The following is a 26,210-nucleotide window of genomic DNA, read 5'->3' on the forward strand; positions in this document are numbered from 1 at the left end:
TGTGCCACTGAAGTCCAACAGGGACAAACGACTGCATCTGTCCCAGATGAGATGCTCTGAGCACGGTGCCCGTTTGGCAGGGGAAGAGTTAACAGGAGCAGCATTATTTCCCTGAACTTGCAGTAGTGCCTCAGGGCCCCAGCCCAGACTGGGAGAGGAAACCAATTGTATTGGGCACTGTATCTCCTGAGGAAAACACAATCCCCGTCCTGATGGGCCCCCAAACGGAGGGTGGGGGCAGGGATTATAGCGCTGTGATGAATGTGATGTGTTTTTTCCTGTTTCTTTTCTTACCTTGTGGGCAGAGTTTTGTTAGGCTGAGATGAGCTGAGCAGATATTCAGAAGAAAAGAAAAAAAAAATGCGGTTCTTGACCAGGTTTTGACACTTAACTGCCCATCCAGGTGAATCAGCAAGATTACATCTTTCAACGAGCCATTTTCTCCACACAGGGCTAAATTTTCCTTATTCAAAAGAAATGTTAGCCCTTGCTTAAATGTGGGCGTTAGCAAATATCTGACTAGGCTGGCTGCAACAATGAAACCCGCATTGAACCTGTGCTGCAACCTTGGACACCAGTAAAAACCATCATCAGGGAATTTGTCCAGCTGGTAAACTGTTATTCTGCTCTGAGCAGCTTCAGCAGTGCTGGAAACCACAGCATCACTACCAGTTCATCTTTTAGAAATGCCTGTAAAACTCGAGGGAAGTGTACAGAAGAGTGTAATTACATAGACAAGTGTTCATATGCTGTGTTGATTCTTAAGGATCGTTTCATGCTGTTAAAATGTGGTTTCTGTTGATTAAGCAACTGCTGAAGGTGAAATGGAAAGGACACGTGGTTTATATGTTTGCCTAGGCTATGTTTTCTTTTTTTTTTCCCACCAGTATAGCTGCACTTGTGCAAACAGCAAAGGGTGGAAAGCTGGGCCTGGAGTAAGCAGTTACTTGAACTGATAAAAGGAGATTGCATTCTCAATGGAAAAAAAAATATTTCAGCATTGCAGTATAGTTTAGGATACCTTCTCCTCACTTCTGTACAACTCCTGACCTTTCTGACTCCAGCACTAGAAAAGCACAACTCCTCCAGGGTCAGACCGGGGGTGAAATGTTTTCTGGTCGTCAGTGTGAGCTTTCAGCACAGTAGGTGGAGGGGACAGGCAGTGGCTTATGTGCTGGTAAAGGTGTGAGACAGAGGAGATGGAAGAAGCAAGCGTGCAACTATGGATGGGGAGAACACACCGAATCTGCTTGAGGCCAGTAAGCACAGGAAGCCCTGTGAGAAGAGGCTTGTGGATTAAAAACTGAGGTGGCTGGAAAAGTTAGGTGGAATTCCTGACCCTGATGTGAATAAGCCAGACTTTTCCCAGCAGGAAAGTTATTGATAACAGGCATGCAGCCTGAGCTGGGAATGAAGGCAAAAACAAGGTACAGGGCCCACAGTCAGCTGGCTAAGCACCGCTGCATAAACACAGATTCTTTGTGAATAAAGCCTTCCTCCGTTATTGTTCCTCTTACCCAATAATTGGCTTTGATGTCACCATTACATGCTCTCCTCCCAGCATAATCCCTGTCGCTGTCAATTAGCCAGTGGCAGGGTAAACAACAAAGAGGGCTATTGCTTAAGAAACAACTGCTCGTCCAGAGAAATGTTGTCAAATACCAGAGGCACTGTTCCCTGCTTTGCCGTCACCCAAGACAAAAAGCTGCACTGCTTCAAATACAGCTGCTGTAGAGGGGATTGAGTTACGCCAGCACCAACTCTTCTGTGCTAGAAAGGCTGTTAAAATGGTTTCACACATGGCAGCTGCACTCGTGTTTAGGTGGTGGCACTGTAACTCCCAAATGTGTTGCTCTCAGGCAGTGTGAGACTCACCCACCTCACGTGCACCAAGATCTGCAGTCAGGGCCGCCATAAATATCCAAAAAATCCCTAGGCTGTGCCAAAGTCCAGCTGATGTAAATCAGCTCTGTGCTATTAAAGGTGATCAGTGAGTATTGACCTGTCCCATGCCTGAGGCAAGGCCCCAGCTGCCTGTATGCTGTAACTGCAGCTGCAGGCCATGAATCTGTGATCACTCACACTCGGCCACCTACTGCTGGCTGGACATGTTTCAACTCGATTGGACATGATGGGTGTATGATCCCATTTCTAGCAGATCAGCCAGATCCTACATTTTGGGGTTAGTGCTGCTTTGGGGCTTTTGGACTGGCTTCGTGCTGCCTGCAGGAGGACAAGGAATACCTGATCCAGGCCCAGTGATGTGCACAGGAGATGCCCTCTCTAGCATTACATCAGGGGACACAAAGTTAACCCTTTAGAGCATCTTGAAATAAATTGGCCTTGGCAGAAGGAGCTTGTGCCCAAACAATGTTTTGAGTCAAGTGACTGTGGTGGTTTAGATCTGGCAGTGGTGGCCTGAACACCGGGTTTACTGCTTGGTCAAATCACAGCCACAGCAGCTGGTGGCGGGCTTGCTGTAGTAGCCAAAGGATGTTTTAAAAGTGCCATGCAAAAATACATAGATATCTTAAACCAAACTGCTTGGACAGAAATGCGTTGCCATGTGAGTAGGAAAGTGACTTTCAGTAAAGGCTTATCTGAAGAGACTTTGTCTTATCTGAGCGTGGTGTTTCATACTTATGACATGATGGCTTCACTGAAATTAATAAATTTGCCTCTTCTGTGGGCTTTTCTGAAAGAGCTAGTAAAGAGTAGCTAAGGTCTGGATACCAATTTGTGAACTAGTTTTAACACAAACTGCCACTGCCTTGTTTTAGAAGAGCGTGTAGGTCCTAGGAGCTGAAGCAGCATGTTCAGCCAGCCCTTCGAGGTGGGATAAACTCACACTGCTGGCAAAGGAGGAGCTTTTGGGGACGGTAATTTTAATGTTCTCTTTTCCTGATCCTGTTTGCCACATGGATGCAGAAAACCTCACGCTGGAGCAAGGGAGGAGATTCCACGATGGTGGCTATGAGCTGGAGAGCCTGACTGCCAGTGCTGGCTACACAGCTGGTTCAGGCTACTTTGAAAAGTACATGGAGCCGAAGTGTGACTACCTCTTTGTCTTATTCTCATGTTTTCTTTTAACAGCCATTTTATTTCAGATGCCTGAAAGTCAAAAGACATAAAGGGCAGTTGCTGGATTTTGTTTTAAAGTTCACTATTTGAAAACAATGATTTATTAGATTGGCATCGTCATGACACCAGCGTATTCTGAAAGTTGTAGAAAAAAGCTTTTTCAAACTGATTAAAGCCAGAATTTCTGTAACACAAGTGATGCTGCGTAGGGCTTGAAATTTTGGCTCGTTATGACCTTCGCATACAAGATGAGATATGAGTAGCACACAAAGCACGGCAAAGCAAATGGCATGGCAGTGGTTTTTCTCCACTGACCACGAAGAGAGTCCTATCAGAACACATCACTGCGGATTTTATGTATCTTGTCATGCTTCTGAAGATACTGTTGGAAGTTCAGTAGGAGCTAAGCTGCTGGTGAAGCTACAACAAATTAGTGTACTTGCAGATTATAAAGGTTGAGAAGTCTGGTCAGACTGGTTTCTAATAAGATAAAGAGATCTTTGTGTAAGTGAACATTACTATGCTATTAAGATAGTATTAATAGTGGTGTTTTAAGAGAAGCCTAAGGGATCTGGTCATATTAAAAAACAACAACAAAAAAAAAGGCAAAGCAGACAGTGCAAAAAACCCCTTCCGTGGAGCGAACCTGTGTCAGTACCAGTTCTGACGTTATCCACAAGGAAGCAAAGTTCTCGTAGGAACCTCAAGTAAATTCTGTACCCGTTATAAATGCAGGGCCTTTATTTTCATAATGGATGCTAATATTGAAGTATGTTTTCTATTACAAACCCAGCTCCAGCTCCCTGCTCCCCTGCTCATCCAGAATGGAAACAATCCATCTTAAAGTTTCTTGTTTTGGCAGAAGTTTTTATTTACTATTGCATTTTTCTGCAGACATTACAATGTTTGATGTGGCTCATTTCTTCCAGGGTACGTATTCACTGCAGAATTATCTACATTCAAGCTGCCTGAAAGCATCCCGACCACAAAATACTTGCTGCAGCCACTTCCGTGTGCCGCTAAGATTTCTTGGGGTGCACATGTGGGGATTTTGGAAGGCACTGGAGAACTAACAGCACTTGACTGCTGGAGCAGCCAGTGAGCCGTGTAACTTGAGTTTCGATCTATAAATCTGAGGGGGCAGCCACTAGAGTTAAGGGGGCTTGTGAATGGCTCGGACTTGACTTGGGGGCTATACTCTGAGCTCAAAGGAGCTTTTCACTGGGGAACAAATCTTTTGTGTTGATCTGGGAATAAGGAGAGCATTGACCAAAGTACTATATGCAAATAAGGCAAGTTCTCTAGGAACAGGGGTAGAGAACAGCTGTATCTAATGAAAGCTAGACAAAAAGTTGGGCTATATTTTTTGGGAGCCAAGTAGTCTGAGCCGGTCACATCGATGCCTTTTGGAAGGGCAAAGTTTTGTTCTAAATCCATCCTCCTGTTTGCTCAGATTTCTTTGTCTAAAGTGGAGATCAGATACCTGTCACCCAACCATTCCTCTTAAAAGCAGGAGAAACTATTCTGGGAGCAGTTAAACAAGAGAAATACACTTGGAGGTTTCAAGTGTGATGCGTTTACGAAGGACCTAAACTTAAGATTTTAGATCAACCATCACATCCACAAATCCGTAACATTTACTGCATTACAGACTTCCTCGTCTGGATGAAGAAAATGACAGTCAGGCAGTTGCAGGGGATGCTCAGATGAGTTTGCCCTTAGGAACCAGAAATACGTAAGCAGAACTAGGGCCGTTTGGGGAGATTTGCAGGCATGGTTGGCCTGTGACTGCCAGTGAACAATTATAGGAAGGGTGATAAAAGATCCTATTTGTGTATTTTCCTCACAACTTGTCATCAGACACTGAAAAAAAGATGCAGAGAGCTGGCTCATGCCTGACACAGTCATGCTTTAAACTGAAGTGTGGTGTTGCATGCATGCTGCATGTGTGTGGGCAAGGAGGGTGGAAATGCACGTTCTGTGTACACTGCAAATATCTGTTTAGAGAAGGGGGAATTGTTTTATCTCTTGCCATCTGTAACTGTATTCATCACACTTTCAGAATGAGTCCTAAAACCTACCTATTTGTATAAATATTTTTATTTTTACGTACTTCCGTGGACTTGGATTCTGAAAAGAGATAGAAGCATGTGTCTTCCCTCAAAGAGTTAACAAGCAGTGGTCTGGACCCGCTGCCTGGTACTCGCAGCACCTGTACAAAGCCCCCGTGACTTCAGTGAAACAGGGCCGAACAAGCAGACCTTTCTGCCTGCTGGAAGTGCCCCTGGAAGGGATGGAGACAAGGGGGGGGGGATGATGTCTGGCTGCCCGGATCAGGTTGCACTGCCAGATTCTGCTGAGAGGAGATTAAATTAAACGCCGTACAGTTGCTTTGAAGCTGAACCCTTCCAACCCTACTTTAAAGCGTTCAGTGGACTGGTTCAATCATACCATCTACTGACGGGGGTTAGGAAAAAAAAAAAAAAAAGAAAAAAAGCAGTTTTCAAAACCCAGCAAATGAAACAAGAGGCATCCAAAATCCCTTAGCCACCAGTGGGAGACACTTCATAATTTTCCACAGCTTGGCATAGCGTGAGGCGGTCTGGGAGCATCAGCACCGACTGGGCTCAGCTGGGCTGAAATTCCTCTTGGGATAAAGAGTGAAACGGAATGGATCAGGGATGCTCTTTGGATACCTTATTTAAATGCCTGACAAACCTTTATGCTTCTGGCATAATTCAGGCGAGTCCTGGCATATTTTGACTTCTCTGATGATTTTTGTATCTAGGAAAGCTGACATTTGCTTTTGGCTTTTCCTGAGGGGTTTCTACCAGTTTCTGCCAGCTGGGGACTCGGCCCCCTTTTATGCACAACATGCAGTGGTGCAGCAAAGCATGCACAGAGCTGGTGAGGAGGAAAAGAAGAGGGTTTTTCTAGCTTCATGAAGCACTCTACTGCTTGAAGATTTGGGATTTATGAATCAGTTCAATCTAAACCATTCCACCCAGGGCGAGCTGCTCTTCCTGCACTCCTTGTTATGGCTGAGGTCAACTGCATGAAGTTCAACAAGGCCAAGTGCCGGGTCCTGCACCTGGGGCGCAATAACCCCAAGCAGAGCTACAGGCTGGGAGAGGAATGGTTGGAAAGCTGCCAGGCAGAGAAGGACCTGGGAGTGATGGTGGACAGTCGGCTGAATATGAGCCAGCAGTGTGCTCAGGTGGCCAAGAAGGCCAACAGCATTCTGGCTTGTATCAGGAACAGTGTGACCAGCAGGGCTAGGGAGGTGATCGTCCCCCTGTACTCAGCTCTGGTGAGGCCGCACCTCGAGTACTGTGCTCAGTTTTGGGCCCCTCGCTACAAGAAGGACATCGAGGTGCTTGAGCGGGTGCAGAGAAGGGCGACGAAGCTGGTGAGGGGCCTGGAGAACAAGTCCTACGAGGAGCGGCTGAGGGAGCTGGGCTTGTTCAGCCTGGAGAAGAGGAGGCTCAGGGGTGACCTTATCGCTCTCTACAGATACCTTAAAGGAGGCTGTAGCGAGGTGGGGGTTGGCCTGTTCTCCCACGTGCCTGGTGACAGGACGAGGGGGAATGGGCTTAAGTTGAGCCAGGGGAGTTTTAGGTTAGATGTTAGGAAGAACTTCTTCACTGAAAGGGTTGTGAGGCACTGGAACAGGCTGCCCAGGGAAGTGGTGGAGTCACCATCCCTGGAAGTCTTCAAAAGACGTTTAGATGTAGAGCTTAGGGATATGGTTTAGTGGGGACTGTTAGCGTTAGGTCAGAGGTTGGACTCGATGACCTTGAGGTCTCTTCCAACCTAGAAATTCTGTGATTCTGCGTGATTCTGTGAAAACCTGGCGAGCTGTAGGGCTGGGAAGAGCCCTCCAGAGCCGACGGGAGGCCGGGCCGTGCCGTGCCGTGCCGTGCCGTGCCGGGGCGGGGCGGGGCGGCGCCGCCGCTGCGCGCTGTGTGCTGGAATGCGCCTCCCGCCGCCAGCAGCGCCCGCTCGGCCCCGCGCCGCGCCGCGCCCCGCAGCAGCAGCAGCAGCGGCAGGAGCAGGAGGAGCAGCAGCAGCGGCAGCAGCCCCGCGGCCCCGAGCCGCCGGTGAGTGCGGCGGAGCCCCGGGGAAAGCAGCGAGCGCAGCCGGGCAGAGCCGAGCCGAGCCGAGAGGCGCTGTCCAGGGCTGATCGGCGGGGCGGGGGCGGCCGGGCCCGGCCGGGCCGAGAAGGGAAATGGGAAGGAAGGGAATGAAGGGAAGGGAAGGGGGGGGGGATCAGCACCACGGCTAAGGAGCCGCCGCCTGCACCGCGCCGGGGCTGGGCGGAGGAAGGGCAGCGCCCCGCGGCCCCGGGAGGCGGCGATCGGCCGCGGTGACCTTGCCCCGGAGCCGAGCCCTGGTTTTGTGTTTTTTTTTTTTTTTTTTTTTCTTTTTTTTCTTTTTTTTTTTTCTTTTTTTTTTTTGGGGGGGGGTGTGGGGGGAAGGAGGAAGCGGAGCCCTCGCCTCGCCTCCGTGCCGGTTCCACGGCGAGGCTCCCCCCCCCCTCTTCCTCCCTCTTCCTCCTCCTCCTCCTCGTCCTCCTCCTCCTCCTCGCCTCCTTCCACCCCCCGGCGGCGGGGAGGGCCGCTTTGTGTGGGCAGGCAGAAAATGGCCGCATGCCTGGCTGGGAGGGAGGGAGGGGAGCGGGGAGGGAAGGAAGGGAAGGGAAAGAGGGAGGGAGGGAAGGAGGACGGGGGGGGAGGGCTGCGGCGGGGCACGGCTCCCCCGGCCGCCTCCCGGCTGCACCCCCGGGGGGCTCCTCGGGGGGGGGGGGGGGCGCAGGGGGAGCCCCCCCCAGCCCCCAGAGGGTGGCTTTGTGTGTGTTTTTTTTTTTTTGTTTTTTTTGCCCAGGTGCTCACTGCTGTTGCTTTTCTTCCTTCCCCCGCAGCAGCGCTGCTATGGCCACGCAGGTGCTGGGGCAGGCCGGGGGGAGCAGCCTGTTCCCCGGCGGGGCCAACCTGGGCATGGCGCTGCCCGGAGACATGTACGACCTGCACGAGCTGTCCAAAGCCGAGCTGGCGGCTCCCCAGCTCATCATGCTGGCCAACGTGGCCCTGACCGGAGAGGTGAACGGCAACTGCTGCGACTACCTGGTCGGGGAGGAGAGGCAGATGGCGGAGCTGACGACGGTGGGGGACAGCAACTTCTCCGACAGCGATGGGGAGGGTATGGAAGACCCCCAGCCTGAGCAGAGCGACCGGGAGGCACCCGAAAATGTGGAGCTGAGCCCTCTTGAAGTGCCCAGCGTGGAAAACGAAGGGCCGGTTGCTTGCCCCGCTCCCGAGGCTCCTAGTGCGGACAAAGAGGCCCCGTTGGAGGCACCGGGTACTCCAGAAAGCACGGAGGATAAGTGTAAGAGCCTCAAGAGCAAGCCGTTCCGTTGTAAGCCTTGCCAGTACGAGGCAGAGTCCGAAGAGGAGTTTGTGCATCACATCAGGGTTCACAGCGCTAAGAAATTCTTTGTGGAAGAAAATGCGGAAAAGCAGGCCCAGGTCAAGGAGTCCGATTCCTGCACCACCGAAGAGGTGGATTTCTCCAAGGGCCCGATCCGTTGTGATCGGTGTGGCTATAACACTAACAGATACGATCACTATCTGGCTCACCTGAAGCACCACAACAAAGCCGGAGAAAACGAGAGAGTCTACAAGTGTACCATATGCACTTATACTACTGTCAGTGAATATCACTGGAAGAAACACCTAAGAAATCACTTTCCTAGGAAAGTGTATACCTGCTCGCAGTGCTCCTACTTTTCAGACAGGAAAAACAACTATATTCAACATATTAGAACTCACACAGGTAAGCCTTTAATCTTCTTTTTTTTTTTTTTTTTAATGTAAGCTTGGTAAGTACTGTGAAACTGAACGGATGAAGCAAACCAAGATTCTTCTCTTTGCAGAGCTTGTTCCACCCTTGTAAGGCTTTCTTGTTGTACTTGGTGCTACCAGGCTGTAGCCTGTGACATGGGGGTTGGGTTTGAGCTCCAGTCTGCAATTTTAAGAAGGCCCTGACATCTCTCGATGTCGGGAGCCCACAGGGAGGTGAAGAGCATCCTGTTTATTAATTGTGGGCAACTTTTTTGAAGAGGGCAAAGTGTGCGTGTGATGATTGCCAGGGTCTGCGAGGCCCTGATGTTTTGTGAGAACAAAACAAGCAGGTTGACAAAAGATGCCTAAATCACATAGCTGGTTTTGAAAACCGTGGCTTGAGACCAAGCTGAAACTTGACTAAGTTGTGAGTAGAAGAAAGATGATGCACACATGCAAAAGTGCTCTCTCCTATCTACAAAGTCATAGTAAATGTTGAGTAGTGTTCGTAGGCAATAAATTTCCCTTAATGGCCCTTACTTTTTTTCTAAGGTCTGCATCACTGCAGTAGCCAAAAGTAGATGCATACTAATGTTGGCCTACAGGGAGCCCTCAAGTGAGACTTTGGCTTGTTTTCATGTCTTCTCCCAGTGTCAGTTTGTAATCTCCAGGAAAAGTATGAGGCCCCTTTCAGCTCTGATTTATACCAAATGGATTCAGAGGGCCTTCAGTCGTGCAGCTGTGTGAGCTGGGGCTGCAGCTGATTAGGAAATACCTTGCTTTGTATCACAGAGCCTCCGCAGCCCCTGACGTGGGAAGTGCTGAAGTGCAGCCAAACTTGAGACTCCTTTCTGACTAAAGGCTGCGGTCTGAGAGGGGATGTCGCAGCCACATCCTCTTCTTAGGGCAGCGAGGTACAAGCGCTTTGCCTCCTGATGCCTTCCGTGGGCAGGGAGGGGCCATTCATACTTTACTTGCAGGTTTTTTGGAGAGCAGCCTTGCTAACTAGCTTCTGGTGTGATGTCCTGGCCCGGTTCCCTTTGCTGGAGGTGAACAAAAACACTTGTCGAGTTGTTTCTTCGAAGTTACATTTCACACTGCTGACACGAGTGGCTTTGAGGCTTCTGCTTAGTTTTCTGCAGCTGCCTGGAAGGGGAGGGCTGCACGCTTGAGACCTTGGAGCTGGGCCTGAGCCGAGGTGTGGTGGAGCACTGGGGAGCAGTTTGGGCTCACAAGCGTGCCTTAGGGGCTGCTCTGACAAAGGGTCTGCAGGGGCTCTTCTGATTTTTGATACATTAAGGCATGCTACTCTCTTAACAATAGCTGTGAGACGTTGTTTAAAGGAGATCAGTCTTGTCTAAATATTTTTTCCCAAACAAGTAAACAAAGGTTATTTTAGGAGGTGTTAGGAAAATGGTACGTTTTGTCCTCCAGTGTGTTTTCATTTATACGTATTGTGGGAGATAACAGGAAAGAGACCAGGTAAAACTGACCAAATGTAGGAGAAACCTAAATAAATCATCCCAGGAATTCGTTGCCAAGTGTGAGCTCATGCTGTGGTGCCTGTTCTACATATGTCTCGACTTTGAATTCATCCCTGCTAGTGTTTGTGTGACATCAGGTTCCCACTCTGATCTCTGAAAGCCCTCATTGAGTTTTAGGGGAACTAACCCTGAATGCATGCTTGAGGAAGCACCTTGTTATCACTGCAGCTGGAGAAGGAAGGCAGCAGAGGGTGATGGCAGCAACTGTAGAGCTGGGAAACTCTCTGCAAGCTCTGAGAACTGCAATCTTAAAGAAAATCAGTGACGGAAACTATTCAATACAATCCTAATTTCCCAGAGCTGCAGGCAGAGTTCTCTGAAGGTGACAGTTTTCAGCAGACAAGTGCTGCTGTTTTTTCATGACTGGTGAGCTGTATTAAAAAAGAAAAAGGAAAAAGAAAAAGGCAAGTTAAATTATGTAGAATATTGTCCAATTCCCTTTTTCTCCTTTAAAAGTATTTTGGTTTGGTTTGTCATGTCCTTTCATTGTTTTAATTAAGCTGAAGAAGAATAATTATGATTTTACGATTTCAGCACTTTTTAGTTCGCTCTGGTAGCTACTCTCTTTGCTAGCTGCTAGCTGAAAGCTAGCACATGCAGATCTTTCTGCCAGTTCTCACCTGATTAAAAATCTTTCAAATAAGTGGATTCCTTTTTAAATGTGCATTGTTTGCAATAACAGTTTTTATAGATTCAGCTTACCAAAATGGCAGCGAAATATCCCTCTCTTCATCCCCAAGTTTGTTTTCTGCTGGGTAGTGAACTGAAGTGGCTTAATGAGGGCACACACAAATGCCAGAGAGGGGAAGGGGGCTGCAGGCAAGGGCAGTGCGTGGTGGAGGAAGCATCTGACCTCAGGAAAGCAGGTGGGTGTTAGCTGCTCGCCTTGTGCTTGCATCTCTGTGGAAAAGCAGGCGTGTGTGAATCTGTCCTGGACTAAAAACTGAAAACTGTGGGACAGGCTGCTGGCAAATGGGGGACCTTGGGCAGAGGGTGGTTTAAGGATCCTGCAGCAGGTCATAAGCTTGTCTGCTGGGAAAGCTACCCCTGGAAGAGCCTGGTGTCTGGAGGAGCTCAAGGCCATGCCTTTCTCTGCTGGTGGGGTAGAAAGGCCTCTGTGTGTTGGGGACAGAGCCACCTAGACTCATTTGTGCTCACTAGATATATTAGAGCAAGTTAAGACTCGATTTACCCCCCCTCAGGTACTTCCTCCTGCTGATCCTGGAACTGTATTAAGTGCAAGACAGAATGCAGTTATTTTATTTTATTTTATTTTATTTTATTTTATTTTATTTTATTTTATTTTATTTTATTTTATTTTATTTTATTTTATTTTATTTTATTTTATTTTATTTTATTTTATTTTATTTTATTTTTCCATTTTACTTACCAGAAACTATTTCTAGGAGCCTTAACCAAAACTCATTTACAGGGCTATATAAAAAATGTGCCTTCTTCAGGCAGTCCCAGTGTTCGGTGCCTAGCTTCGAGCTGCTGTACTTTTATTTTGTTTGCTGTAGGAGATCTCTCTTGCTTGCCGCACTGTACTGGCAGTTTGATGGAAGCAATTTTGTTTCAAGCAGAGCTTTTAGGAGCACAGGAAGAAAAGCTTTAGTGAGGAGGTGATCTCAAACATGTTCACTGAGGTCTTTCTGCCTGTTCATTTGTGTAGAGTTGAGTGTCTGCTTTGGCTTTTGCCAGCTCGGGGTTTATTCTCTGAGCGTCTCATAGAGGGTTTTTTGGGGGCCTGTTTGCATACAGCGAGCTTGTAAAATAACATTTGGTGAATAGGACTTTATAAAACAACCCTTGTAGCTTGGCATAAAGGCTCACTGCAAGCCCCAACCATTTCTGTATGCCAAAAGCCCTACCCCTCCCTTGTTCGTGACTTAACCTTGTCTTAACTGGAAATTTGGGGGGGTGGGACGGGGTTGTGTGGTGCGGGAGGCTGTGATTGTTAGGGTGAATTCGTGTTGAAGTTGCTGATACAAACGAGTGGTAATCCAAATGATTTAATGGGAGGAAGGAAGGGGGGAGGATTTGTCTGCATTAGCAGGACTGCTCCTACTGCTGATTCATCACAGACCAGCAGTGGAGCCTCACGTCGGATCCTAGCAGCTGGAGGTCTTTGCTGCTACAGGTAAAACGACGCTCTGAAAGCGAAGGCATAGGCTGTGTACAGGGCTTCTGCTCCCGCCTGGATCTCAGTGGTTTGGGGAGGACCTTGGCTGTATGCTTTGATTGATGTAGCAAAGTGCTGCGGTGTAATGCTGACTATGCCCTGAGTAGTGTTACAGCTGAGAATATCCTTTTCCCTTCCCACCATTCCTGCCGTCCCCTCTTAGGCGTATCTGCTCTAAACTAAAAAGTGTTTCCACAACGTGCAGTGGAGACAAAGCAGCCTACATCTCTGGGATGTGCTGGCAGTTTGAGGCAAAAAATAAAAATAAAAATAAAAAATTGGGTCTTATGTGGATCTGCCTAACGGATGTTATTTCTAAATCTGCCGGCCTTTATTTTGGGCTTGTCTTCACTTGAAAAGGATTTTCCAAGTGTACTGGTAGCTACACAAGCTAACTCTCTCGTGGAGGCCTAATTTATGGCAGGCTAGTTTCCATCAGTTCTCCAGAAACAAAAACTGCAGGTGGAGGAATTTGAGTCTTCAAAGTGCTGCTGCTGTGCTCGAGCTGTTGCTAGCAGTTTCGCTGAGCAAGGCATTGTGCTTGTCCACGTTCCAGCCAATTTCACTTTGCCAATAAAAGTTCGCTGGTATGTCCCAGTCCCTTGCACTTGGGAAAATGCTGTTCTGGGATGTGGGGGCAGTTTCTCTCCACCCTTAATCCACATTGAACGTGGAGGTTTCAGGTAAGGCATTAAAGGAAGCAAAAATGTGCCTGGCTTTTTACACGGTCTGTATCTTCTGTGTGTCTTTGGGCTGATGACAGAAAACACTGTAGAAAAATCAGCTCTGGTGGCTTATGATTTCCTCAGGGTGGCTGTCCTGATCCCCTTCTGCCTGAGGTTACTGTCCGACTCTAATACTCTGTCCCGTCATTGCAGTCCCACGTTCATAAGGCATGACACATCTGCTGGCTCAGCTCAGGCACATGCTTCTCGCCCTGACCCTTTTCTGAGCGATAACGTGTCTTGAAATGCAGCTGGGGGGTTCTGTGACAGCCTGGCACGGATGGTTTGGGAACCAAGTATGGGAACCAGCTGCGTGTCAGTAACTAATCGCTGGTGTTTTTGTTCCCTTCTGTTCTGTTTTCGCAGGAGAGCGGCCCTATCAATGCGCCATGTGTCCCTACTCCAGCTCTCAGAAGACCCATCTAACCAGGCACATGCGCACCCACTCAGGTTGGTAAGGGGGTGGCGGTGGCAGCAGCATGCCTCAGGAAAAGGGGGGGGCTCTGGATGAGACGAGGCACTCATATTGTCCAGGATAGCCTGAGCTTTAGCTGCTGGTTTTAACAGAGAAAGCTGTCCTTACCTGCTAAAAAAAAAAATAAATACTGCCATTCATATATGAATGATATGGGAATATATATTTTTTTCTTTCCCTTCACTATCCAAGATGTATTCTGAGGTTCACAGGACTGCTGTAGTAGTCTTAGTCTAGTAGTAAATACAACATTGCAATGATGTAGGAACAAATTCTTGCCCTCTGTCTGCTGCAATACCTCAGTTCAAATCAGTGAAGCTGGGAGAGGTTTGATTAGCTGAGAAGCTCCCCTGTGATGTTTGTGATCTCATCGCATCGAGGAGCTCCGAGGAAACCCTCAGTTTTTGCTTAGTGTTACAAAAAGATTCAAAGCAGTGCCTGCTTCTGGCACAGGGGAGAAATGAGCAAACTCAGGAGTTTTTTTTTTACAAATGATGATTCAGTCTTGTGGCACTACGGGGCAGAATTAGCAATTTTCACTAGCATTTATTTTCCATCATTGATCACAAAGCTGTGGTGTTAAAAAACATCTCCTGTTCTCTTGTGAATCTTTTTGTTTTGTTTTGTTTTTGAATAAAATAGCAGCATTTTTTTCTGAGCTCTTACTCTGCAGTCATGCTAAACGCAAGCACAGGTGTACTTAGTGACCTTTTTAGGGTAGCTGAGGTAGATGCTTTGGGTTTGCTAAAATCTGAATTGACCAACCCTAGATGAATTCCCATCCCTGGCAAACAGTAATAAAAGCCTCGTGAACAGTAGCTGTTTTGATTTCAATAGCTGACACCAGAAGGCGTTTTTAACTGTTGTGGGATGGGGGTTTGCACCCATTGAAAATAGCCAGCTTAAAAATGACGTGCCAGTATTTTGGTTTTGAGAATTTTTCAATTGAATTCTTTCAGAAACAAAACCAAAACCAACCAACCAACCAATTTTTTTTAACTCAACCTCTGGGCTAAATGTGAATTTGCAAATGGTTTGGTCAAAACTTACCGAGCCTGGAAACTATTTCCTGAACATCCTCTTCTCCCCTTGTCTGTGCAGAGAAGTCTGAAATGCAAAGAGGGACAAGGAGTGGGATATGCCCTTGGTCATTGAGTTGAAGGTCTGGGAAGGAGGGCATGAGCAGTGCTGCCAGGAATGGGATTGCACATAGGAGATTGCTCTCGGGGGGGGTTTATTAACAGCTGTCATAACTTCTGTTGCCCATCTTGCCTTGCCCCCTTGTCCAGGCCTTTCTGTAGCAACTTCTGAGCATCTTCCAGATTCTTGCAGTTCAAAAGCTGGACTTTTAGGGCAAACCAGTGCTGATTTTAACTACCTTCAAGTGCAAGGCAGTGAAGTGCAGTGCTTCATAGTCCGCTGCACTACTTTAGCTGTCTTAGCCACCTTAGTGGCTAAGTGATCCACTTGCACAGGAACGTTGGATGTGGTAGAGGTGCCAGACACAAGCTTTCTGCGTACAGTGTGTGTGTTACCTGTTGGATCTGGCTTTCCAACATTTCTGAGCACTCTGTGTGGTTGGAACAGCTTGTTGTAACGCATGTAAGAGCGGGACTTCTTGTCCTCACTGTCTATAACGTGAAGCTGATGTATGCAGGGTAGGTGAATAAGGTCCACCCTTGGCAGGAGTATGCCCAGTGAAGCACCTCAAGGTTAAGCTCGTGGAAAAGGTCACTGGGAGTCGAGGAGGAGGTGAGAGGAAGGAAAGAAGATGGGCTGGATCAAACCAATCCTTCGTTAAATAACAAGGAGATGCTGCAGGCAGAAATGAAGTGTTCTAGCCTCCTCAGCAAGCGTCACCAGCCCTGCTTGCCGGGGAGGCAGCACAACCTGTTGCAGTCCGTGTGGCTGACACACAAATGGACAGCGCAGTCACAGCAACGTGGCGTTAATTGCAGGCTGCTCTGCTCTCCTGAGTCATGGGGCTTCCGAGGAGCAGCATGAATCGGGGCAGTGGGCTGGAGGGATGGCACAAGTACTATTGTACCATGGACGTAAGGGCCTGGGGTGGCTTCTCAGTGTGCCTTCGAAGTGGCATGCACTAGTTCCACAGGTCAGTTTTGAGATGGTTTAGAGCCCGAGAGCATCCCGAGTTCCTCCGCTGAATTTGCCTGTGTACAAATATTCTCAGAGTATTTTTGTATCGATTTATTGCGCTGAAAGTGTTTTTCCTGCGTGCTTTGATGTGTAAATGGAAAGCCAGTTGGGCTGCAGCAGCGTGTGCTAAACCTAACATTTCGAAAACACTTATGCAAGAGTAACTCCAGAAATGTAAATGCAGGTTTCAGTAGTAACGCCATGGCTTTAGAATGCCTAGGATTGCCTTGCCAAGAGTAGCCCGCAGCCAGCACGTCGTGTTTGAAACATAAACTCCAGCAAACTGAGCTATCAGAGGCCAAGATCAGCTAAGCAGGGTGCTTCTCTCACAGGCGTTGGTTTTTGCTAGCTTATTTTCCCTTACTTCTTTTCTCAATGCAAGCATGAAGTACGCTAACTCTGTGTAAAGTTGGACTTTTTGAAACGTTTGTGTGAAACTGCTATTCATCCAATGTTGCATTTCGTTTTTCTACAATGCATTCAATGGACCAGTTGGGTATGGATTCCATTTGCTAATATTACTGTAGAGGGATCTCTGCCGGTATGTATGCATAGCCAGAACCCGTGACGTTGTTACTGCTTGTTTGGTTGTGGATCCCTTTCCTCCCAATCCTTGCCCCTCCTCTCTTTTTTTTTTTTTTTAATTTTGTATATCGTTTTTGGTGTCTTGTGGATGTGTTTGTGACTTGTGGATTTCCTATGTTGGTAGTGTTTAATTTTAAAGGCGCATGGATCATTTTGTTTGCCTTTCTGAGTTCCGTATCTCCGTGCCTGTATTAGCACAATGCCGTTTCCTTTCCACCCCCGTGCTCAATAATCATCATCGTTCCCTTCCGCCCTTCCTTCCTTAGGTGAGAAGCCATTCAAATGTGACCAGTGCAGCTACGTGGCCTCAAACCAGCACGAAGTGACTCGACATGCGCGGCAGGTTCACAACGGGCCGAAGCCTCTGACTTGCCCACACTGTGACTACAAAACAGCCGACCGCAGCAATTTCAAAAAGCATGTTGAGCTCCACGTCAACCCGCGCCAGTTTCTCTGCCCTGTCTGTGACTACGCGGCGTCTAAAAAATGCAACCTGCAGTACCACATCAAATCCAGGCACCCCGACTGTTCAGACATCACCATGGATGTCTCCAAGGTGAAGCTACGGACTAAAAAGAGCGAGGCGGACTTTGCCGAGGGCGTTAACGACAAGGCGGAGAAGGAGCAAACGAAGGGGGAGGCAGCCGCAAAGAAAGCGGAGAAAACTGTGAAAGTGGAGAAAAAAGAGAATTTAGCAAAGGAAAAGAAGCCGGCAACCAGCGTTTCGCCAGGCCAGGTGACAACCAGAAGTCGGAAATCAGCTTCAGAAAACAAGGAGGTGGATATTAAAACTGAGAAAAATGCTGAGAAAGCATGTAAAACAAAGAAGATCAAAAGAAAGGCAGAGGCAGAAGTGAATTCCTCAAAGCAAGAGCCTGCAAATGACACCTCAGCAGTGACAAAAAAGAAAAAGAAAGTGGAAACTAAGCCCAAAGACTACCAGGAAGCTCAAAAAAATGATGCACCGGAGGAGGAGCCTAAAAAGCAAAATTCCTGCCTTAAGAAAAACAAAAAAAAGAAAGCTCTGAAAAACAAGCACAGCAGGAAAAGCAGTCGACCTGATCAGGAGAAGATGGAGGAAGAGGAGATGCCAGATGAATGTCCTCTTAGAGAAGAAGACGGGGGTGTGAAGCCTGACGGTCTGAGCGGCGACCAGGTGAAGGAGCAAGATCCTGCTGGCCCAGCATCATCATCAGGTGATGGTGGTGGTCACACTCGCGAGGGGGAGAGCGTCAGTGCTGAAGGAGGTTGCACACAGGAGCCAGGACAGCTTTGTCTGGCAGAGCAGGATGCAAATGCAGACGGTGAGGTGAAGGATCAAGACATGCCTGCTGCAGCAGAGGAGAGCAAAGACGCCGACTGTGAAAAAGAGGAGAGAAAGGTGGATACGGAAGAAAACACTTCCTCTGAAGAATCTCCTCAGGAGGCGTCTTCTGAACACACGTCGGATGAGCCCATGGACGCGTTGCCAGATCTGGAGCCTGAGAAGGAGCCAGAGGAAACCTGCGTGGCAGAAACTGTGAGTAACCCTGACCCGATGGACCTGACTAAGGCACGCCTGCCGGCGACAGAGCCCACGGGAGATGCCGTGCCAGCACCTGCACCCCCAGAAGGGTGCGTGCAGAGCCCTACGGTAGCGCTGGCCTTACCGTCTCCGGGTAACGCAGCAGGGAATGAATCTCAGGAAATGGAGGAGGATGAGGGCATCCACAGCCACGAAGGCAGCGACATCAGCGACAACATATCGGAAGGAAGCGATGATTCGGGGTTGAATGGCGCTCACTCTGTGCCAGAGGAAGCCAGCCCTAAGGCGTCAGAGGGAGCTGCAGACAGCACCGTGGTCAGGGAGAACTATGTGTGCATTTTCTGTGACCGCTCGTTTAGAAAGGAGGGCGAGTACAGCAAGCACCTCAATCGCCACTTGGTCAATGTATATTATCTCGAGAAGGCGACAAAAGGGCAGGAGTAGAATTAAATAGTTGTGGTTTTGGGGTATGTGTATCTTTTGTAAGATCTTATGTAGCTCGTGTACAGATGCTGTAGATTTTTTTTTTTTTTTTTAAGCATGGGTTGCTTTAGAGTCTGCGTTGGGATTTATTTTTCAGTTGAAAATATTTTTGATGACTTTTTATGTAATGAACTCATTAACTGTTGGATCTCCTCGTTAGAGAAGGCAGGTAGGGCGTATGAGGCCGTGTCCCGTAAAGTCTGTCTGCTTCTAGTCCGTTAGCTTATGCAGTTATTTTATAAATAGAATTTTAGGAACAAGACTGTAGCAACTCATACACAAGTTGGATGTTTATAGAGCCGCTGACAGTTGCTTTTTGTTCTAGCAGCCAACTCATCTCTTTCCCCTCTCCTCTGCCTTTGTTTCAGTTCTTCGTAATGTCTCTGGACGTTCAAAGTGGTAAAAACTACTCCATGTTTTTTCTACCAGGGTGATAGCTTCTATTACATAAAAGAGCACTTTGTAAAAACAAATCAAAGTTGGCTAGCGATGAACGTGACTGTTGGAGATAATTATAATTGTGAGTGTACATTTCAGATCCCCGAAGTGTGAACAGTGAGCCAAAATTTGGGGTTAGTCCTTCCAACTTTTGATTGGAGAACCTGTCTTGATTAATGTCTTATTAACTATGATACATACTTGGCTCCGCTGTGGGGAAGTAAATTCGTTATTTTTAATTTTCTGCTTTTTTTTTTTTTTGTGTGTGCTTTAAAGGCTTAAAATATTGCACATTGTTTTTGTTTTTACCTATGCAGTTTAATCCTTTAGGAATAGCGCTTGTGCAGTACGTGTACACTTTATATATGCATGTTTGGTTTTGTTTGTGTAGCCATTTTTATTTCAAAACATTCAGATTCGTTGCTTACCATGGGCCAGTTTTTTTTTTTTTTTTTTTGTGATTCTCTTTACTGCATATTTTTCTTGTTTTCGTGGGGTATTGCTACTTGTGCATGAAATTATGAATTGTTTGGCTATATATTTTTGACTAGCTTTAAAATTTTATAGCTGTTGAGCAAAAGGATACCAGTGCAGTTTCAAAACACTATTTTACATTTTTTTTCATAGAAATGCCACTTCTGGTATTTTTAATATGTATCCAGAAGAAAAAATTCTAATTTGGGATCACCAGACAGGGCAATACGTGCTCTCAGTGGAAATGTCTGCAAGTTCTGCAAAGTCCAGCTGATCTTTTTTTTTTTCCTTTTTAATTTCCACAATGGACAGCAGTCAAACTTCATGAACTTAAAAAAATAAAAAAATAAATAAAAATAAAAATGTAGCACTGATATAAGTATGGTTCATCAAAATCTAATGCCTCACCAAAAACAAACAAACAAGCAAAACCCACAAAGATAACTGGTAAGCAACAAACCTGGTATTAAAACTTGTAGGAATTCCTGCTCCTTATTCATTCAAGTTGCGTTTAGTAAAACCATCCTGCTTCCATGCAGAGGGAGAAACACGTAAGATTGTGATCTTAGGTCTGTATGCAAGAACCATCACTGCAGGAGTTCTTAATTCTAAGCAGATTTCTCTTCTGGTGCACAGAAACATGCAAGAGATTGCATGCCTGCTGCTTGTAGTAGTAAAATGTGAACAAAATCCAAATAAGCAGGGAAAGCACAAAACACTTCCATCTGCAGAACACCACTCTTAGCTCCCTTTTCAGCTGGAGCAGTTGGGGGTAGCTTCTTGTCAACTCCAAAGAAGCAAATTTGGAGGCAGGTGTTTGGAGAGGAGAGATCAATCAGTATTAATGTGTTTTATGACCTAAAATGTTCTGGAATATACCCCATTTTGCTCTGCCTGTCCCTATGTCAGCTTCCCCTCCAAGCAAACCCTCTTGAATGAATAGAGAACAACAATGCTACGTTGCTTCTCCTTTTGGGAGAGATTGGTATAATAGGAGGCCAAAGATTTGAGAGGGAGGACATCCCTCGTGGCAGAAATAAGTTGTATAGTGAGATTTTGTTTGCTTAGATAGCATTCAATCCTTACCTTGGCTGTGACAATCAGTGTCAACTAAAGATCACGTTGCAACTATATTTATGTTAAACATTAAGAAAATAAACCTAGATGAATTGTTTTCCTAGACAACCAGTTGTGATAGTCTTAGATATTTTTTTTTCCCCAGTGATATAAAATGTTGCCACCATTTGTGAGCAATGTGAACAGATGCTGGGAATTCCAGTACTGTGTAGAGATTTTATAGCTCCCCTCTGGCATTTGCCATCTTCTGAGAGACTTCAAGGACTTCAGCTATGTTCAGATAAACTTGTGGACTGGCCTGATAGTTTTTTTTTTTTTGTTAATTTTAAAGGAAAGTATGGTGTAGACTGACTTGAAATCTCTCTTTATGAGATAAAAAAGTGTGTTTTTTTGAGATACTCCTCTGGACATTTCTGGGAAGTGGTCAAGGTTTTAATGCGTGATCTACCAAGAACTCTTTGAAGACAATGGTGCTTCTGTTAAGCAGTGTTTTATCACAAGATCTTCTTAATATTTCAATATTAAGAAGAAAAGTCTACTTGAGACCCTTACCAGCAATGTCCTAAGATGCCTACTGTTGGTACGTAGCTGTGTTGGAATTATCTGCTTGGTGAAGGCCAAGATTTGGGAGTATGTTAATTAAAGCAGCAAAGATTTTACTGTGTCATGTGTATCTAAAATGTTAGAAATGTCTAATATTGAATATTTGATGTGGAGTGTATGAATTAGGTAACCTACCACACGTGGGGGTTTTGCATTGCTGTATCTCCTTTTTAAACAACGACTTCTGTCTCTTTCAATATTCTTAAATTATTCTGTGTCAGTTTGACCAATACTAGCAATTTCTTTTTGTCTTGATGATGATAACCTGCACGAGTGTTCAATTCATGGCCGCAGGGAGTAGTAGCACCAGGACAGCTCTGCACTGCCGGTCCTTGGCTGAGCAGCAAACACGGTGTGTGGGGTTTTTGCCTGTGTGGATCCTCCGTACACTCAAAGTAACTGCCCTAAGAAACGATCCAGAAGTGGATTGCACTCATAATCCAATGTTTTGGGATTTTGGTGGTCTAGGCTGAAACTTCATTTATTGAAAAAAAAGGTTTGACAACTGACAGGCCAGTTAAGATGTGGTAGCGTCATTAATTTCAACAGACTTAGATGCAACAGATGTAGCTGAAAAGTATTAACCAAATTCAAGTTTTCTTGAATGGCAGTTCTGTAGATATGTGGCATACGTACAATATTAACAGAATCCGAATAGCTTATGGAATTATTTTATGTGTACATATACTTCCTCCCTCTAAAATTATACTAGCTAACAAACGTTTGTAAGCTGGCACGGAAATGTGTTTGTGATGTTTGGTTGCACCATGTTTGATGCTTTTACAGTGCAATACTTGTATTCTCTGAATTAAACCAAAGGTAATTTTTTTTCATGCTCGTTCTACTGTAGTGCATGACAGCCTTTTCTACGTTTTTAATAGATGTAAAACAAGCCAGATCGTACATCCTGTTTTTACTTAAGACATGTATAAGTCTTTTGTCCAAAATGTAGTGTAAAGTTAAACTAAATTGCATTATATTAACCCGTACAAGTGTATTTTCCTAAGCATAGTTATGATTAAATAAACTTTATTAAGGAACTTGCAGCCTCTATCTACAACTTATTAATTAACAGCTACCAGAGGTGTTTTTAACTGATGGCAGCAGCAATGCAAGCATCATTGCATCTTTAAGCCATCAGGACAGAGTGATGTGGGGAGCCAGGATATAGCTGCCAAGTGCATATATGTGCAGACTTGATTGCAGAAGGGGACTGTGGCTCCAGAAATATGTTCTTTTTCCATTTAATTGTATTAATTTCTCTGCTCACTCCAGTTAAAGCGAAGCACAAAGTGAGAGATGCAGACAAGGTTCAAACGTAATGCTGGGCCTGTGTGAGTTCAACTTGATGGAAGTTGCAGATCTGAATTTCAGGTTTAATGCTGGTGGCAGTTCCTCTTGTGTTCCCAGCGGATGTGTGGTTCTGATGATTTGGGGAATTCCTAGCAGATTTATAAAAATGAGGTCACCTGTCTTCCCCATGGCTATGGTACTGGCTGTACAGGGATAATGGAAACGTCTTGAGAGCTGTGGAACCTGATGTATTTTGTATCTCTGATGCTAACCTGTCTTCCAAGGCCTGGCCGTGCTGACCTGGTACTAACATGGGACTCTTCTTCTTTGCCATGGGAACCAAGGCAAGTGATGCTTGATTAAATTGTGGGGATAGTTTTATACACAGTTGATTCAGCTTTGAACAATTTGGGGTGCTCCGCAAAGCACAAGAGGTGAGTGTTCATGTTTGCTGATTGATCGTTTTCTTGTATGCATCTTCTCTCATTCCCCCAAGGGTGGTGGTCTTAGTCTGTCAATGAAAATTTGGGTTTCAGGTAATGCTGAAGCACCAAAGAGCAGGGGGCACTGCTGCTACAGGACATGGCCTTGGAGGGTGCAGGATGGAGGGGCTTGGACCAGGTAAGGGGCACGTTTTGGCTTGCAACTCTTAAAGTCTTGTAGGTAATGTGTGTAGTTTATCATAAGGGGGGTGTGTAAGGACAGGGAGCAGGCGTGGTACCCAATCCTAATAATGAGCTGCAAGAGAGGTGGCCTGAGAGTGTGACACAGAGATGGAGGGGTACTTCTGTGCCTCTCCGCCTGTGCTGTGTGAGTTAATTATTTCAGACAGGATCAATAGAGGAGGCCCTGCCTTTTACATGACCAGCTCATGCTGTTTCCCCTCCCGAAAGAGTCAAAATCAGGTGAAATCTCAGGAAGTAGGTTGCCAATGTGAGAAACAATTTTCCCTTACGCCTATAGCCAGGTCATCCTTCACCCAGCTTCTTGCACTAGGCTGAAAACTTGCTGCTTGATGCTAAATTGTGCACCACAAGTGCAAGGCCGTGTGGTACCAAGGCAGCGTGTGACCTCAATGAAATACAAAGCTCACGATTTTGGCTTGGTATCTTTTTGTTTCTTTGTGTTGGTTTCATATGTAAGTAGTTAGCACTTGCAGCACGGATCTGCAGCACAGCACACGCTCCTGTCTAACACACGTGCAGCACAGCACGTCTGCCTGCCCCCAGTCCAGCCTTGCTCTTTGCACTGTTTTTTCAGCATGCCTGAGCCCTGCAGTCATGGAGCAAAACTGAAAAGAGGGCTGAGCTGGAGAACCTGTTTTTTATAAAGAGCTTACACTTTTTTCCTCCCCTTTCTGTGCTATTCCTTCCAAAAAGCATTTCAAGCCCTGCTCAGAGCTGTCCAGAGTAACCCTGTTGGTTTGAGGTTCCCGTCTCCCCTGTCCCCCTTTCTTGGTTTAGGGCTGCACAGTGAGGCTCGGTTGGGAATGAGGCACAGACTAATTAAAATTTCTGGCCACAGCCACACCGAGGCACCCAGTCTCTGAAATGTGGTGTTCCCACCATCTCGTTATCCTTGAGCAGCTGGTGAAGAGCACTCTGGTGTTCCAGGCTGCTGTGAGCCACCTTCACAGGCACAGCTCTGCCACCAGGGGGATGGAGAGGGCAAGTCAGTGCCCACAGGGCACCTCGGTCTCTGTCCTGAGCGGTGCTGGACAAGCACCAGCAGTTTGGCTACAAGGTCTGTGAAATCAGTCGCTGGTGAAGAGAGTTTACAGGTAGTTTCATGTAATTCACGACTTGTAAATAAAAAATCAGGAAGCAGATGCTTGAAACTTCTGAGCCATTGGGATCCCAGCCCAGTGCACCTCTTCCACGTTAAGGGCTATTTTGGGGGCATTAACAGCGAGCAAAAACCTCAAGGTGACATTTGCAGGGCATTTTGTTCTTCTCTTGCCATGAAAAGCAGCAGCTTTTTTTTTTTTTCCTAGGTTGGAGGTACCTGGCTGTGGTACATGGCTGCTTTATTTTTATTTATTTATTTCAGTACTCCAGCAAACAGAGCTGTCCTGCTGATAACACACTTTGAAGATTTCCTCATCTTTCTGGAGTATTTCTAAGTGATTGCACCCAGCTCCGTGAAGGTGAGACCCTCCCAGAAGGTTTGGCCTTCCCAGCCCTGTCCTTACACCTCATTTTTGCACAGAGACTCCAGCTCCATTTGCTTTTGGCTCCCGTGGTAAGATTAAATTAGCTGTTGTTGTCCACAGACACGTTAAAAATCGTCTTGCCTTTCAGGCTGTCTGGCACTGGTGTAAAACAGACACGAGCTATCCCTTTGAGAAGTGTTCCCGAGTAGATCCTCAGCTTCAGTGTAATCCAGCCCTCCGAGCTCATTAAAGATATTTCTGTGCTTTCATCAAGGCACTAATTGCTTCCACATTAAACCTGCACGCTGAGGTTTAACATTTGCCAGGAGCACACGTTTTTGTTCCCAGCTGGGGCTGTGGGTAGCCGTCTGCTGCTCTCGTGCTCCGTGGAGTTGATAGATGAGCAGGGGCTCTGCCAAAGCACAGAACACCCCCACGACTTCCAGTCCTCATGCTGCCCCACGTGCACGTCTCAGGAAGCACCAAATGACCCTACACATCCTCATGTTGGCAGCAAGATTTTTCTCCTAGATGCAGCCCTAGCACCTGCTACACCAAACACAGCTCACCTGCGTTTCTTCACGTCCAGCTTTGGTGCTGAGGACCCGTGCTGTAGCAGAGAAAGGTCTTCCAGTTTACTCTTTCTGCATTTGGTGTTTGTCTTCTGTATCGTGTCTTTCCCAGGCTTACAGCAGCAGAGGAACATTACAGGAGGTGCCTGCTTTGTATTTGTTGAGCTGGTTTTAACAGACCGCAGTCAGACCCTTCTCCTGACCTCCAGTTCAGCTGGAGGACCCCGGCTGATAACCCAGCAAAATGAAGAGTTGCTGCCAGGTGAGGCATTTTCCTGTTTTTGCTCATGCTATTATCAGAAAAAGTGTGGCCAGGAGGACCAGGGAAGTGATTGTCCCCTCTCTACTTGGTGTGGGTGAACCAAAGCCTCGTGTTTGGTTCTGGGCCCCTCAGTACGAGGACACTGAGGTCAGAGCATTAATTCAGAGAAGGGCAACAAAACTGGTGAAGGGGCTAGTGAAAAAGACATAGGGGGGCACAGAATCACATAAATAGTTGAAGAGAGGGTGCAAAGAGGACAGAGCCAGGTTCTTTTCAGTCATGCCTAGTGACTGGATGAGAGGCACAAACACAAGCTCCCCCTGGAGAACTGGAGGCAGACCACAGGTCAGAGCACCTGCCTGTGGTGACAAACAGGCTGCAGGAAGGCGTGCAAGTTCATCATCACTGGTGAGGATCAGGCTGGACTAACAGGACAGCTGGTGACATGGCCCACTCAGCCACAGGGGAGCAGGATGAGTCTGCTGGAGCTACATTCACCTCAGCATTGTGTCTGCCTGCAGTCTGTGTGGCCAGACACAAGTATGTCAGCTCTGCATGCATGTGTCTACTCTAAACACATCTTCAGCCGCTCCAGTGGTTGAACCTGGCAGGACTTCACTGCAGCAGTCTCGTCTCTCTTGGGCTGTCAGCTGTGGCACGATACATTTTCCTCTAACACAAACCATCTTGCTTGTGCTTTTGTGTAGTTAGCAGGACGCATGCCCGTACCAGAGTGCTTTGC

The 26,210-nt window shown here is 46.7% G+C and overlaps 1 protein-coding gene across 1 annotated transcript; it reads left to right on the forward strand.

The window, feature by feature from the left end:
• The first annotated feature begins 8,012 nt into the window (after window positions 1-8,012).
• Window positions 8,013-22,236, forward strand: REST (RE1 silencing transcription factor). The gene is made up of 3 exons (XM_032186578.1): window positions 8,013-8,913; window positions 13,739-13,822; window positions 16,856-22,236. The coding sequence occupies exons 1-3, from the start codon at window positions 8,013-8,015 to the stop codon at window positions 18,556-18,558; spliced, it is 2,688 nt and encodes an 895-aa protein (XP_032042469.1). The 3' UTR covers window positions 18,559-22,236.
• Window positions 22,237-26,210: the final 3,974 nt, after the last annotated feature.

Source organism: Aythya fuligula, chromosome 4 (assembly GCF_009819795.1).
Source record: "Aythya fuligula isolate bAytFul2 chromosome 4, bAytFul2.pri, whole genome shotgun sequence".
Lineage (NCBI taxonomy): Eukaryota > Metazoa > Chordata > Aves > Anseriformes > Anatidae > Aythya > Aythya fuligula.

Excerpts from the sequence above, each read along its gene's own strand:
- REST (XM_032186578.1), top strand. The coding sequence starts at position 8,013 with ATGGCCACGCAGGTGCTGGGGCAGGCCGGGGGGAGCAGCCTGTTCCCC. Across the intron at positions 8,914-13,738 it reads ACATATTAGAACTCACACAG|GAGAGCGGCCCTATCAATGC; the intron begins GTAAGCCTTTAA and ends CTGTTTTCGCAG. Across the intron at positions 13,823-16,855 it reads GCACATGCGCACCCACTCAG|GTGAGAAGCCATTCAAATGT; the intron begins GTTGGTAAGGGG and ends TTCCTTCCTTAG.